The sequence below is a fragment of the Salvelinus sp. IW2-2015 genome, linkage group LG28, assembly GCF_002910315.2.
Source record: "Salvelinus sp. IW2-2015 linkage group LG28, ASM291031v2, whole genome shotgun sequence".
NCBI lineage: Eukaryota > Metazoa > Chordata > Actinopteri > Salmoniformes > Salmonidae > Salvelinus > Salvelinus sp. IW2-2015.
Window position 1 is genome coordinate 25,540,465 of NC_036868.1, and position 17,086 is coordinate 25,557,550.

At 42.1% G+C, this 17,086-nt stretch overlaps 1 protein-coding gene across 1 annotated transcript in view; it reads left to right on the forward strand.

Moving 5' to 3' along the window:
* LOC111954131 (MAM domain-containing glycosylphosphatidylinositol anchor protein 2-like) overlaps nt 1-17,086 on the forward strand; it is a 199,244-nt gene that overhangs the window by 33,825 nt on the left and 148,333 nt on the right. Inside the window, 4 exon segments of the mRNA XM_070435729.1 lie at nt 16,296-16,392; nt 16,550-16,606; nt 16,608-16,713; nt 16,716-16,787. Coding sequence (XP_070291830.1) covers nt 16,296-16,392; nt 16,550-16,606; nt 16,608-16,713; nt 16,716-16,787 — 332 coding nt within the window.

The window sequence follows — 17,086 nt, forward strand, 5'->3', positions numbered from 1 at the left end:
GTGTGGAGGCATGGTGCGAATGTGTGATAGTACGATGATAATCAGAGTGGGGTGTGTGTGTGTGTGGTCGGGGTCTGGGGTTGGATGGTGTGTGTGTGTGTGTGTGTGTCTGGCGGGGGTCTGTATGGCGGGGGTCTGGTGCTAATGTCTCTGTCCCCTGTATGTCTTTACCCTTGACTAATGTCCCCGAGAAGAGGTAGGTAGAGGAGAGAGAGAGCCATCTGGCCCTGAGAGGACCGCTAAGTTAAACCTGCTGATTACCAGTGGGAGAGATGAATGGACGGATGGAGGCCATTGTGTGGTGCCAAAGGAGAGATGGACTGACAGAGAGGGAGAGAGACTGGGGGCTAGAAAGAGAGAGATAGGTGTCAGTGCCATCTTGTCAGCCAGTCTTAAGAGGAGGGTTCAGGGCTAGTGTGTGTCTGTCTGTCTCTGTGTGTATGTGAATTTCTGTGTGTGTGTGTGTGCACGTGCCTGTAATTGTGTCATTGTACCCACGTCAGGGGCATGTGTCCCCTCATTAGCTAAGCAGCTCCCATGAGGGGGTATTGTAATCAGCCGTGTGACTAGAGTCCTCTATGGACCAAACCCCAAAAGAGACTTCTTTCTTTGTGTCATTATCTACTTATTCATGTTACAGGCCACCCATTATTATTCACCAGAGCTACTGTACCACCATGGAGACTATTACACACACACACACGACTAATGTCTTAAAGCCAGGGAGAATAGTATACTCTCTTTACAGGGACAAGCACTTTGGCTCAACAAAACAYGCAGGAGGTTGCATCATGATTCATATTCATAGAGGTAAATAAAATCCAGGTAACTAGAAAGGATCCTATTCACCAGTGCCCTAGTTACAATGTAATCAGTGTAACCTCTTTAGATCGTAGGAGAAAGAMAGAAATTGCGCGGCATAGTGGAGTGTAGTAAGTGTTTAAACAGTTCCTTCCATTGTCCTTCTGATAATGCAGAGTGGAAAAGTCTTCTGTAGAGCGCAGGTAGGAGTGAAGAGCTTTGAAAACAAACGTCTTACTGGATACAGTATTTATTGATCATGTCTTTCTCTCACRCACAACCATGGTCCTGGTTCTGTGRCAGAACTGTTCAGAGCGGTGAAGAGAACCAACTTCCAAAAGCCTTTTCATTAATAATGCATGGTGAATGTGTGTTTGTGCACGTTGACTTTCAYTTTGTGCCTCGGTGCTCACGGTACTTAAGTGCTTTTAACTACTGCAGTGAGCTAAATCAGGGTCACACAGAGTGTTTCTTGGTAGTCTTAAACACATCTMCTTTGAAACCAAAGTATACACCTCACACACATGGTTATGGGCTTAGAAAAAAAGACACCTGTACCATGTYAGATAYAGAGTTGAAATGTATTCCATTTTGAGTTTGTATCCCAATATGGCACTATATATACATCACAGAAGACTGAAATATAACAAAACTGTTTGAAATGAATAACATTCCAACCATGAGGTCAATAGAGGCCGATTTGGTCATTTGAATGCAGGAAAGGTCTACATTCAGTAAGTGTTTCTGAGCTGTTTTTTGTATTCAGGCTCTCTCCTCTCCTCCRGCATGGTCTCATAGACTAGACGTAACATAGTAAATTAAAATMTGGGACATAAAATTWGTATATTATGGCAAGAACAGCTCAAATAAGCAAAGAGAAGTGACAGTCCATCATTACTTTAAGACATGAAGGTCAGTCAATCCAGGTCAAGAACTTCGATTTTTTATTTTAAGTGCAGTCACAAAAACCATYAAGCGCTATGATGAAACTGGCTCTCATGAGGAAAGGAAGTTACCTCTGCTGCAGAGGATAAGTTCAWTAGAATGAACTGCACCTCAGATTGCAGCCCAAATAAATGCTTCACAGAGTTAAAGTAAAAGACACATCTCAACATCAACTGTTCAGAGGAAATTGCGTGTATCAAGCTTTCATGTTCGAATTGCTGCAAAGAAACCACTACTAAAGGACACCAATATGAAGAAGAGAYTTGCTTGGGCCAAGAAACATGAGCAATGGACATTAGACCGGTGGTAATCTGTCCTTTGGTCTGATGAGTCCAAATGTGAGATTGTTGGTTCTAACCACCGTGTCTTTGTGAGACGCAGAGTAGGTGAACGGATGATCTCCACATGTGTAGTTCCCACCGTGAAGCATGGAGGAGGAGGTGTGATGGTGTGGGGGTGCTTTGCTGGTGACACAGTCTGTGATTGATTTAGAATTCAAGGCACACCCTTGAATGAGTAGGTGTACCCAAACTTTTGACTKGTACTGTACATACATACATACACACATATACACACACAAAAATAAATAACACAATATCACAACATACTGCCCCTTCCCTCCCACATCCTCTCATATCCCCTGTTGGCCAACATTCTTACTCCTGATAAATAGAAGGCAACTGTTCAAAAAAGGAAATTAAAGGCTKCCATCTCAAGAAAAAGTAATCAATACAACCTCTCAAAGTGTACCAAGATGTTACAGTGGGAGGTTTGGAGGATTTCCAATTAAGCAAGATCTGCTGGCGGCTATGAGGGAAGCAAACGCTACAGCGTCTGTTTTACTTTTAGTGAGACTAGGTAACAAAGATGGAACTCCAAATATAGCAATCAAAGGACAAGGCTGCAGGTCAATATCTAGAATTTTAGGGAGAGTATTAAAAAAAGGATGACCTAGACTCAGACAGCTTAGAACATGAATAAAACATATGGGTGTGGGTTGCCGGAGTGATTGGACATCTGTCACGTGTCATTTGTGTCTGGGAGGAATTTACAACATTTTTCTTTGGTGTAGTGAATTCTGTGCAAGACCTGTAACTGAATTAAACTTAATTAGTACATGAGGATGTGGAGTTAGCCCTATGGGCCTCCTCCCACCAGTAAGGTCAAGTTCAAGTTCACTACCCCAGTCTGTCTTGATTTTGTTTATTGGAGAGGGTTCAGAGGAAAGCATAATGTCATATAATCTAGAAATCAGACCCTGCCGATTCCACCGCAAAAAAAAAATTGGTGCTTGTTACAAATAGGGCTTAGAAGAGAAGGGGCAGAAAGTCTAAAATGTTGACGATATTATCCCCAGATCAGTGAGGCACAAGTAAGAGCAGAAAGGGAGGATGATTGGCAGGAGTGTGCTTCTAATGAGCACCAGTTGTTACTTGAAGCATTACACCAGAACGTAATCTTTCGAATATTGGTTGCTCAATAGTAAAGCAGTAAATTTGGAAGTGCCAATCCTCCATCATGTCTCTTTCTTTTAAGTTGTATCCTAGGTGATTTGCCTGCCCAGATAAAATGACTGACGAGCCTATCCAATGTGTATCCTAGGTGATTTGCCTGCCCAGATAAAATGACTGACGAGCCTATCCAACTTGGTAAAAAATGATTTCGGCAGAAAGATTAATTCTGCCAGCTAAGGARAGAGGCAGACTATCCCAGCRTTTTAAGTCTGCTTTAACTCATGTGACTAGACTTGCAAAGTTAGTTTTATGGAGGGTAGCCAGAGAATGTGTCATATTCACACCTAAATAGGGAAAACCAGAGGGCTCCAGGGGGAATTTGCTTGGCAGTGGGGTTGATCGGAAAACATTCACTTTTCTGAATGTTTCATTTGTAACCTGAGAATGATCCGAATGTGTCTAAAATATGCAGTATGTTATTGACAGAGTTCACAGGGTTAGCTCGGTCGGTCGATTCGGTCGATTCCTGTGTATGATCATGATAATTTTAAGGCCATGGAAAGCGGTTCTATCGGAACTGCAAAAAGGGAGCGGGGACATAAGACACCCTTGACCGGTCCCTCTGGAGAGGGGGAAGTATTTTGAATGTTGAGAGTTGGTGTGTACCCTAGCCATAGGAGAAGAATAGAGCAGACGTATCCATGAGATGAAATTGGACCCAAAACCAAATCTTCCCAAAATCTTAAATAAATAATCCCACTCCACCCGGTCGAAAGCCKTCTACGCATCAAGAGAAACAACAATTTTGGGGTGTGGAGAGACAGAAGGAGAGAATTTAATGTTCAAAAGACGGCATACATTGGAAAACAGTTGTTTCCCTTTGATGAAACCTGTTTGATGATCAGATATGACATCCTGTAGGCAGGGTTCCAACCGGCATGCTAGAACCTTAGATAATAGTTTAACATCMGCGTTCAAAAGTGAAATGGGCCGATATCCACCACATTCCGCCGGATCTTTATCTTTTTTGAGTATAAGTTAGATAAAGGCTTGAGTTAGCATCGGGGGGAGAGAGCCCTGTGATATGGAGTCCGTGAACATATCTAATAATAATGGGGCGAGTTGATCTGAGAATGTTTTATACAAATCGACGGGGAAGCCATCAGGGCCTGGGGCCTTGCCAGTTTGCATTAACTTTAGACCCTTTGTTATCTCATCTAGATGCAGAAGGTTATCCAGAATTTACTCATGTCCATATCAATGGATTGAATATCCAAGTTATCTAAAAAGTTGTCCATAGCTGTATTATCTGATGGGGATTTGGATTTGTAGAAGTTAGAATATAATGACACAAAAGTTAATATTAGGGGGATCACTTGTAAGATTATGGGAAGAGTCATATMCCTGAGAGATGAGATGCTSACTGGCGTTTAAGTTGGYTTGCCAAAAGGTGGCTGGCCTTGTTACCATATCCATAGTACGCCCCCTTAGTTTGTTGCAACAGAAACTCTGCTTTATCAGTGGAAGTCTTATGTAGCAAAATTTGAAATTGTGTTTTTTTTTTTACATTTGGATAAAAGCAGAGACACAGAGCTGCAAAATGGTATATCATACACTGCATTTGAGGAACAATTGGAAAGGACTTCTGCAAAAGCACTTTCTACATTCATGACCCAAATGGGTTGTGTTGATCCATGGCGCTTCCTCCACCCGGACACAAAGGACTTCTCCTACTTTTCTCATGTTCATCAAACCGACTCGTGCATAGACAACTTTTTTTTTTAGATAGTAACATTCTCCCCTCAGTTAAAACAACATATTCTGCTATAGTAATTTCAGAACATTCCCCCCCACATTCCGGACTTAGCTCTTACTCCGAAYGCAAAAAAAAAGAAGATTTAACACGACCCTATGTATTCATTCAAATGAATAAAAATGACGACACCTCCCCCCCTCTTCTTTGGGAGACGTTCAAAGTTGTATTAAGGGAMAATATCATTTCTTACAATGCTCATTATGTCAAACAAAGAACTGCATCGTCAAGAACTCGTGCACTCATGACAATAGACCGGCAATATTCAACTTCACCATCCCCTGAATTATACGCAGAGAGGCTGAAACTTGAAACTCAATTATTGATAAGAGGAGAAGTCAAATGAAAAAGAAAGAGGAAAAGAGAGATTGAGAGARGAGCAGCATGAAAAAAACATCTGAATGAAAAAAATAAWAATCCTTTAGAGAAACAGAAACAGAGCACAAGAATCTTTGGATAATGCCAACATACACCCCCCCCCCCAGATCCCCCAACATTCCCAGCATAGACAAAAAATATATATAAAAGTGATAGTACAATACCATTTATAGAAGAAAAAAAAATCCTAAACTCGTCATTATGAACAAGATGAGCAGCAGGAATTATCTTACTCAGCATCCGTTGATTACCTTAATGTGCTGTGAGGTCAAACCGACCTAGGAGAGAAGTTACATACACCCATGAAAAAATTAAATATGTCAGTAGGCAAGTGCACTAATTGGGTTTCGGTCACACTTTAAACAAAGAGTATAACCTTCAGCTTTAGTTATTTAACAATGTTAACAGCAATCAGTGGCATTTCAATGGCCATGATATAATGTAGTCCACTAGGTGTGGCCAAAGGGCAGAGTAATGACAAACATTCKAAATGAACCAGTAGGCTATGAAAACGGTCGGCCCCTGTCTTGGTAAATTWTTACAAAACATCCTTAGGTGGAAACTATTAAATAACAACTAGCATTTTGGATATGTACAATTAAGCAAACGAACCATGGGTCTAAACTCTTCAGCTAGTGCAACAAACCTCTAGTGGATCGGTGGGTCCCCTGCGGGACGGTTGAGCTAATGTAGGCTAACGCGATTAGCATGAGGTTGTAAGTAACAAGAACATTTCCCAGGACATAGACATATCTGATATTGGCAGAAAGCTTAAATTCTTGTTAATCAAACTTTTTTTTACAGAAATGCAATGGTTCATTGGAACAGTCTAAAACTTTGCACATACACTACTGCCATCTAGTGGCCCAAATCTAAATTGCACCTGGGCTGGAATAATACATAATACATCTCTTGCATTTCAAAGATGACGGTACAAAAGATGACGGTTCTTCTTTGTATTATCTTTTACCAGATCTAATGTGTTATATTCTCCTACATTCATTTCCCATTTCCACAAACTTCAACGTGTTTCCTTTCAAATGGTATCAAGAATATGAATATCCTTGCTTCATGTCCTGAGCTATAGGCAGTTAGATTTGGGTAAGTCATTTTAGGTGAAAATGTAAAAAAGGGGCGGGTCCTTAAGAGRATTTATTAAACAAGAGTACAATTGGAAGAGAAGAGTGATAGTTTTAGACTCCAATGTGATAGTGGAGTCCAAGATAAAGTGAATGTGACTGAGGACTGACTATCAGTGACCAACATCATCAATTAAGGCCAACGTAAACCAGAGTAGTACAGAATGTCCATATAAAAAAATACAATTAAGACCCCCAATGAAAAATGTACTGTGTGTATATATATATATATATATATACATCACGCAAATATCAGTAGACAGGATCGGAGTCTAACTACCGAGTAACATTAGTATCCGAAATAACCTAAAGGCAGACAAATTATCATGTGGGCTATAGATTGCCATAAGTGGAGCAGCAAGTTCAAAGCCTTAGTAAAAATGAATACATCAAAATGCTACCTCTTTAACAGYGATTGTCTTTGATTAAGAAACTAAACAAGATCAAATGAAAGTTTAAAGAGCAGTGAGAAAGCATAGTATGCCATTGCCAACAACACAAACTAGTTATGTGCTGCCTCAAACATACGTACTGTGGCCAGGATTATTTCACGAGAAACGGACCGATAGATAGCCATAGATGTATGTAGCCTAGTGTCTACATGGTCACTTGGACTAATGTTACTGWCATAATACAGGCAGGTGAGAAATCATCCCAATCCAGGCATTCAATGTATGYGCYGTCGGTWGAAGAACTCTGCTTCTTCAGGAGTTTTGATAAAATGGACCTCGCCTTTGAAGGTGACACAGAGACGGGCAGGATAAATCAGCCCAAAGCGGATTCCCTYTTTGAAAAGAGTGGACTAGATYGYTGAATGCGGCTCGTTTCTTCGCCAGGCTGAAATCCTGGTAGAACTTGATCATGTTGCCTTGAAAAGTGATGTTGCCGTGTTCCCTTGGCCACCGAATGACGAGCTCCTTTTCTTTGTATCGATGGAACCGCACTGTGACGGGACGCGGTCGGCCGCCAGGGCGGGGGAAAAAATCATGTCTTCCACTTGTAGCTGCAGCGACTTGTTGGCGGCAGCCACATCATCAAGCCTGGTTTCCAGCGTAGTGAGTTGGTCTCAACTTCAGGTCTCAACTTCGGCCAGTGTGGTAGTGTGACATGCCACAGAACCACGGATGGTTTCCATAGTTGCCTGAATTGRAGCCAGAGCAGCCACCAGTGAGTTATTCAGAAATTCRGTGAATTCTGCTGCCAAACTTWCACGTGATTTTGCCAGCTCTCTGACAAGGATTTCCAGTGTTATCGGGTTAGCACTATTGCCCGGAGTGGCTATTGAAGCCTTCAATGAAGGTGGGATGGTAGCCATTTTAGCTGATGTTGATTTGGTGGAGTGTGACATTTTTCCCGATCTTTTTTTACTAAGCGTGTGACTAGTTTGCTCATGTTAACTTAGGTCTATTACTGGGTTATTAAAATAACTTTTGAGGTCATGAGAAGTATACCTTTAGGCTAAATTGAGGATTAGTTACAAAAAGTTGTCGCAGGAGAGACCTCGTGCATCTTCTTTCTACATCGCTCAACCGGAAGCCACTTTGCAACTACTTACTACTTTTTAGCCACTTTGCAACTACTTAGCATGTCAGCTAACCCTTCCCCTAACCCTGACCTTACCCTTTAACCTAACTCTTAACCCTAACCTAAACCCCTAAACTTAACCCTTAGCCTAGCTAACGTTACCCACAACAAATCGCAAATTCGTACCATATCATACGAATTGTAATTCGCAACATATCATACAAAATGGATGATGGACATCCACAAAGTAATACATACTATACATAATGTAACATATCATACTAATTTAAGTGGCCCAGATTTTTATTTACTATGCTACATCTAACCATGGGTCCAGGTTGTCTCCTCACCTCTCCTCCCCTCTCCTCCCCTCTCCCGCTCCAATTTGCTAGGATTCTTCTTAATAAGTGACTCAGCCATTCTGTAGGACTCMATTTCTGTGCCTGGGCTATGCCTTCTCTGTATACCAACATGCTCCACCAGCTTACTCCACACCACTTCTATAGTCGCATGTTCTTTTGAGGTATGGATRAAGTGCTGGAAGTGATGTAAGAACAGGCAGAGACAAGCAGAGTGTTGGGTTTACCCTCCAACAGTAAATGGGAAAGTTTTGTTTCCGAGCGGTGCCCGCGTTAAAGATTCACTGGGCCTTTGTAATGATTGTTGTTGTTGTTGCTGTATAGAGGTGTACGTGCATGCGTGCGTGCTTGCGTGCGTGCTTGCTTGCCTGTATCTTTGCTTGAGGACTGTGTGTAGAGTTTTGGTGAAGGATTTTTGGGTTTGGTGGACAATATGTTTTCAAGAGGGAAGGCAGTCCACACTGTGTTGAACTTGAACTTGACTTGACAGTGTCAGAGTATTCACACTAGACAGTTAACTAAGGTAGAGTGAATTGTTACAGTCTTAATCCAATGTTTGTACACTGACACCTTTGTGACACACATGTACGCACACACACRCACGCACGCACACACACAACATAAAAAAACTAACCTATATTTATCTAGGCAAGTCAAATTCTTATTTACAATGACGGCCTACCCCGGCCAAACCCAGACAACGCTGGGCCAATTGTGCGCTGCCCTATGGGACTCCCAATCACGGCCGGTTGTGATACAGCCTGGAATCAAACCAGGGTGTCTGTAGTGACACCTCAAGCACTGAGATGCAGTGCCTTAGATCGCTGCGTGACTCGGGAGCCTAGATGGGATCTGATTGGATTATAGTAGTCCATCCCCTAGGATACAGTCTGTGTACTAGTATTAATGGAATGGTGTAATAGATCAACTCAACACAGAGGCAACACAGAATAGCCTTTCACACTGTTAAGGTACACTGGTAGTATCCACTCTAAACCATTTCATTCACTGATTCCCCATACAGTACTTCTATGTGCTTGTATTGACTATTTATATGGTTGGAACCAAGTGTATACAGCTTCCACCATTGTGTAAATACGTCCAAWAGAATACCTGTATTATATTATATTACATCTCAGGAAAATTGCCTTTTCAACAGGATGACATACTAGGCTGTTCTATTGAGACCGTACAGACAGAGCGGTGATGTGGCTTTTCGTTAATACCTGATGTTTGAATTGTGAAGGTCACTGTCAATCCATGGATATATTGTGATTCAGCACCACTTTTTCAATATCAACAGACATAGTTACGTATGCAACTCATTTTGAACAATATTATATATAATATCAAAAGGGCTTTTGCTTATACTATAGTCGAACGCCTATACTATAGTCGATCCATGGCTATATTTTGAACAGCACCACTTTTTCAATATCAACAGACATGTAATTACATACGCAACAAATGTTGGTAATACTATATATAATATCGAAAGAGTGTTCGTCTACACTATAGTCAAATGCCTACAGTATAGTCGAGCCATGGCTGTATGTGACCGACCGCCTTGATTCGGTCTTATGTAGCAAAATTTGAAATTGTGCAGAGACACAGAGCTACAAAATGGTATATCATACACTGCATGTGAGGAACAATGGGAAACAATGGTAACCTCCCTTTTTGAGAAAATGGCCTTTTAATGTTTTTGTACCGACTGGAGAGAGCTTTTTGGTCTACACCCATTCAACATCGTTCACACCCTCTTAAGCTTTAGCCCCCACCGAAACTCTGATCATTTTACTCGCCCTAGCAGAGCTGGTTAGGCTGTTTTCATGTTATCCAGAGCATTGGTGACTKTAACTGTGCTGCTGGCAAAAAATGTATTATGCTTTTTTGCCGACCTTTAATTACATAATTTATTCTGCGCTCTGGCACATTCAGACGAGAGTGCTCTGAAATCSYAGTAGATGGCCAGACTGAATTTACGAACGCACCCGAAATGGTTACTTGCATCTGAGATGCGAATAATAAGATAATACACATAACGCTGGACTATCTTCCATGTGTACATCATTCATGGATGGACGAGTCTTCCTGTCACGGATGCCATGGTTGAACTTAGTTTGAAGATGTAATCCAGAGACAGGTGTTTTCTCCATCTCCTTAGCTCTCTTACTCGAATTCCACTGATTTCAAAACTTAACTCGGTCCTCCARAAAGTGGAGAGCAACACTTATGCAGTTTTACTACGCAATACATTTAAAAAAGCTGCGTTAGACAGGATTACCTACACATACTGACCAGCTCAAATAGACAGAAGCGTCCAATCCAAACTCATCTCTCGCCATGTCCAGCCCACTCAATATTTCAGCCAATCATGGCTAGCGGGAAGGTTGTTGCCTTATTCTTTTGCTAAACCACCTAGGCTCATAATTTAACAAGTTTATTTTTATTTACAGATAGCATACAAGTTTATTAAGGCACATGAAAGTTCACATGTTCAAGAAGATATTTCTGCCCAAAAACACATTCTGATCAACAACAAAAAAGTTTACTTTCAAATGGCTCTCCTATGAAGTAGTGACCCGCGACATTACCCTAGTTTCCTGAAACGGGTCACATAATGTGATTCAGCACCACTTAAAAATTACTTGTTACAGTCCTAAAGCTGCTCCGGAGAGAAAAGTATGTCACAAAATTAAATGTGTGAAGATAAATTAACTGTGATCTAAGCCTTGCAGGAACCTACCCAGACAAGAATCAACCTCGGCCAAATTGTTTATTCAGAGCTATCTAATAGAACTCAGAGTTTTTTTTAATGGAAGCTTYTCTAAAGTCAAACATGTAAAGTGTGGTGTACCGCAGGGCAGCTCTCTAAGCCCTCTACTCTTTTCTATTTTTACCTATGACCTGCCACTGGCATTAAACAAAGTATGTGTGTCAATGTATGCTGATGATTCAATCATATACGCATCAGCAAACACAGCTACTAATGTCACTGAAACCCTTAACAAAAGGTTGCAGTCTGTTTTGGAATAGGTAGCCAGTAATAAACTGTTCCTGAACATCTCTAAAACTAAGAGCATTGTATTTGGTACAAATCATTCCCTAAGTTTAAGACCTCAGCTGAATCTGGTATCATGACGAGGCCCTTTCTCTCTCTCTCTCTCTCTCTCTCTCTCTCTCCTAACCCAGGTTTTGTTATCTCAGGTCATAAATTCTTGGCAGAGACTCTCTCCCCCTGGTCATGCAGAAAGAGAGGGAGAGAGCACAGAGAGAGAACAAAGGCCTTCACTTGGCCAAACTCCTAAATCCCCAAAATCAGAGAATTAAATAATATTTATACTTTTGAGAATGTGGGAATGGTCCGTGGACACATARGGGACAGTTATGACAAGTGTGTTTCATTTGGTGATCTCATGAAGGACAGGAAACACACATAACGGTATCTTTTAAAGTGTACATTTCCCAGCTGTCAGGTTTACATCTAAATATTGTGAAACRTATGTGATTAAACATGAAACTATTTGTGAAAAAATGTAATGTTATATTATTAACATTCTAAATGAGAGTATGGATTTTCATATAAAGATTAACTAGTCAGTGGCCACACACCCGTGAGCCCAGACATCACATTAGGAATCATAGAACTGCCTCTTCTTTGACAGAGGATTAAACCCACTCCTGAAGAAATTTACACCAGACCAAAACATGCCGGGTGACGCTGGTGTGTGAAGTCTTTCAAACTACAACAAGCCAAAGAAACCCACGGTAAGCGGGCGTCCTCTAAGACCACGCAAACCATAAGACTAGAAAACCATCCCACGTGGACATTAGCTACGCGGCTGGAGATGGTTAGACTCTGAGACTATATATTCACTACAGAAGGAGCAAATTCTAGACGACACGAAATTCTGGTCTGCAGTTAGAAATCACGTTAATCTAGAACGAGAATACTGACATCACCGCCGATGATCAATCTATGAGAATCAATCAAATCAATCAATTTATATAGCCCTTCTTACATCAGCCGATATCTCAAAGTGCTGTACAGAAACCCAGCCTAAAACCCCAAACAGCAAGCAATGCGGTGTAGAAGCACGGTGGCTAGGAAAACTCCTCTAGAAAGGCCAAAACCTAGGAAGAAACCTAGAGAAGGACCAGGCTATGAGGGGTGGCCGTCGCGTCTTCTGGCTGTGCCGGGTGGAGATTTATAACAAGAACATGGCAAGATGTTCAAATGTTTATATTGCCTTTCATGGTCAAATAATAATAATCACAAGTAGTTGTCGTGAGGTGCAGGCACAGTCAGCACCTCAGGAGTAAATGTCCAGTTGCTTTTCATAGCCGATCACTTAAGACTATCTCTATTCTACCGCACCTGCTAGTCTCTAGAGAGTTGCAAAACAGCAGGTCATCTGCGGACAGGTAGCACACCGGTGAACAGGTCAGGGTTTCCATAGCCCGCTCAGAACATGTTGAAATCTGGCAGCAGACAGCAGGCCAGGTGGACTGGGGACAGCAAGGAGTCATTCATGCCAGGTAGTCCTGAGGCATGGGTCCTAGGCCCCAGTCCTCCGAGAGACGAGAAAGAAAGAAAGAGAGAATTAGAGAGAGCACATACTTAAATTCGACACGAGGACACCGGATAAGACAGGAAGATAGTACTGCTCCAGATATAACAAACTGAACCCTAGCCCCCCGACACATAAATTACTGCAGGCATAAATACTGAGCAGGCTTGTAGACAGGAGGGGTCAGGAGACACTGTGGCGCCCCATCCGATGATACCCCTGGACAGGGCCAAACAGGAGTATATAAACCTCCACCCACTTTGCCAAAGCACAGCCCCCACACCACTAGAGGATATCTTCAGCCACTTAACTACCATCCTGGACAAGGCCCGAGTATAGCCCAAAAGATCTCCGCCCACGGCACAACCCAAGGTGGGCGGCGCCAACACCAGACAAGAAGATCATGTCAGTCACTCAACCCACTCAAAGTAACGCACCCCTCTTAGGGACGCATGAAAGAGCACCAGTAAGCCAGTGACTCAGCCTCTGTAATAGGCGTTAGAAGGCAGAGAATCCCAGTGGACGAGGGGGGAACTGGCCCAGCAGAGACAGCAATGGCGGTTCGTTTGCTTCCAGAGCCTTTCCGTTCACCATTCACACCCCGCGGCCGCCAGACTACACCTCAATCATATGACCCACTGAAGAGATGAGTCTTCAGTAAAGACTTAAAAGCTGAACATTTCTGAATGCTACTCTGAAGTATCCATTCTAACCACCAGAGCCGCGAAAGACTTACCAGAGACTCTGATGAACCCTACAAGACGATCGAGGATTCCCAACAGAGAAGCCAACAACGACATACGGGCGTAAATATATATATACATTGCAATTATTCTCGAATGAGCGGCCGTTCATGTGGAAAGGGTTAGCATTTCAATGAATATAATTATAGGCTATGTGTAATGAATCAATTTTGTCTTTCCCGCTCTTTCTCAGTCCCACCCCTTTCCTTTTGTCTACCAAGCTGTCATATCTGTTTAGCCCACTAGGGACTTTTCTATCATTGTTAGTAACCAATATCTACTGTTTGTTTGTTATGTATTTCTGTGATAATTTAGTTAGTTAGTAAATAAATAAATAAGCCAATTTGTATATTGCTGATTCAKTATGGAAACTAGGGTTCGTGCATATAACCAAGAATTGTACGACGTTCAGATGAGACTGAAAGAAAGTAAAGAATAATTAATGATGACTGAAATGTAAGAGCTCTTTAGATCTCTAAGAATTCATTCGGAAAACGGAACTCCTTAAATAAACTTCTCCATGGTGCCCCAGGTTATTAATGCATTAATTKTTACATGATTTAATTCAATCACGTAATCAATTAAACGTTAGGTATTAGATTTGATAAAATAGCATGTCATCACATTAAGGATACTAAAGATACAACACTGGTAATGAATGGTGTAGCTGTTGAACAAGTTGAGGAGACTAAATTACTTGGTGTTACCTTAGATTGGAAACTGTCATGGTCAAAATATATAGATCCAATGGTTGTAAAGATGGGGAGAGGTCTGTCCGTAATAAAGAGATGCTCTGCTTTTTTTGACACCACACTCCAAAAAGCAAGTCCTACAGGCTCTAGTTTTGTCAAGGAAAGACCTAGTTTWGCAGCAACTGACCCAGAACAGAGCGGCACGTGTTGCACTTCATTGTATTCAGAGGGCTAATGTAAATACTGCATGCCAGTGTCTCTTGGCTAAGAGTTGAGGAGAGACTGACTGCATCACTTCGTCTTTTTGTAAGAAACATTACAATTCCAAATTCTTTGCATAGTCCACATACACACAGCTCTGACACACACASTTACCACACCAGACATGCCACCAGGGGTCTTTTCACAGTTCCCAAATCCAGAACAAATTCAAGAAAGCATACAGTATTATATAGAACCATTATTGCATGGATCTCCCATCTCATTTAATGAACAGAAAACCTGGTTTCAAAAAACTGATAAAGCAACACCTCACGGCACAACACCTCTCCCCTATTTGACCTAGATAGTTTGTGTGTATGTATTGATATGTGTGTATGTATTGATATGTAGGCTATGTGGGCCTTTTGTAAATTGATGTAGTTCTGTCCTTGAGCTGTTCTTGTCTATTAGTGTTCTGTATTAGCTCATGTTTCATGTTTTGTRTGGACCCCAGGAAGAGTAGCTGCTGTTTTTGCAACAGCTAATGGGGATCCTAATAAAAAATCAAATACCAACATTTGTTGAGACGTGTCAGGAACAGTCTTCAGTCCTTCACCCACCTGCTGACATTGGTTTGAGTCTGGTTTGAGTCTGGTCTGAGTCTGGTTTCTTAGTGTGCAGGCTTGTGTCACTCTCTTTCCCTCTGTGCCCCCCCCTTCTTCCCTCTGGTCGGCTCTAGCATCGCAATGTTTTGCACATTCAATTTCCTGTGTTTAAATCTGACATGCAGGTTTTGTATTCATTTTTCTTTTTCGCCAAACTGAATATGATAATGTCGCCAGGGAATTGCTAGATGAAAAGATTTCTGTAGCGCCATCTTTTTTTGTGTGTGTGTGCAGACGAGATGAATTGTACAGCAGCAGAGTTGGGAAACAATGCAACATAGATTAGAATGAAATCAGCCCGCTTTTCTTTTCGCTCTGATTTGATGACGCTGTTTGAAAGCTAAACTGGATTAGCCATAAGTATCTTTCCATTGATATTTATTTCTCCAATGTTTCTGTTTCGGTGTGTGTGTGTGGTGTGTGTGTGTGTGTGTGTGTGTGTGTTGTGTGTGTGTGGTGTGTGTGTGTGTGTGTGTGTGTTGGTGTGTGTGCTGGTGAGTGTGTGTGGGTGTGTTTGTGTAATGACTTCCTCTCCAATCAATGAATACAACACTTGTGTGATTGGATGAATCACATCTAGCAGACTGTGCACTGGATGAAGATCTCAGGACAAAACATACAGTATTTTCAGTCTGATCAGCCAGCAGTTTGCTCACTTACATTTGGCCTATTCAAATCATTTACTGCACCCTTCTAAAATGGTGCTTGCACTGTTGCTGACCCCATGTTGCCTTTACCTCTCAACTGTTGTGTTTGTTGGGTTCTCAACGAGGTCGGGGGGAAAGCAAAATAACATTTCCTTTCTAAAAAAGGGAAATCCATTTTCTTCCATTATTGTTCTACAAAACAGCAGAAAACACACTTAAAGTTTGTATCTTTTGTCTACAGTGTCAAATAAAAGTTTCAATGTGGAAATTACCCCTGTGGCTGGCCGACTTAAACACACAACATGGATTGTACGGCTCTCTCACGTTCTGGTGTGGTCTGTCTGTATGTTCTCTCCACAGCGCTGAAGTAGGGGCCGTTTTCTTGATCACACCCTGGACCCCTAACCACAATGACGACAACAATCCAAATTTGGCGGCGGTCAAGATCTCCTGGCAGGTTAGAACACTACACCACACACACACACACACACACACACACACACAAACCCACACACACACACACACACACACACACCCACACCACACCCACACACACCACACACACAAACACAATCCCCTTTTCAACGCATACTCAACTATCCACTCCATTCCAGGTGGAGGCCACGCCCCCTGAGGAGCTGACATTTGGTTGGCTGAAGAAGGGCGCGCCATGTGCGTAGCTCTGAGCGAATGGTGATCACCCAGACGGACCCTGACATTTCCCCCAGGCACCACAACTGGACCATCATTGACCTGAAGTTCACTGACTTTGGCACCTACACTGTGTGGCTGCGCTGAAGGGAGGGGGCATACCTGAGATCAGCATAGACGTCAACATCTCCTCCACTACTGGTGAGTCTCACACACCGCCATGTCAGAGCAGGAGATTGACTTATACACTTCTCCACACTCAGCAATAACTTCACACACATCAGCATTCGCCACTGTGGCGGATAGAGACTCCGTAAGACTACACAGTGTATTGCATCCCAAATTGCATCCTATAGCCTATACTGTATAGTGCACTACTTTTGACCAGAGCCGTATGGGCCTTGGTCAAAGTAGTGCAACTATATATTAGGGTTAATACAAGCTAGGGTAGCGATCTGAGGTAATATAGTACACGGACATGGTGTATGCCAGGGTACAGA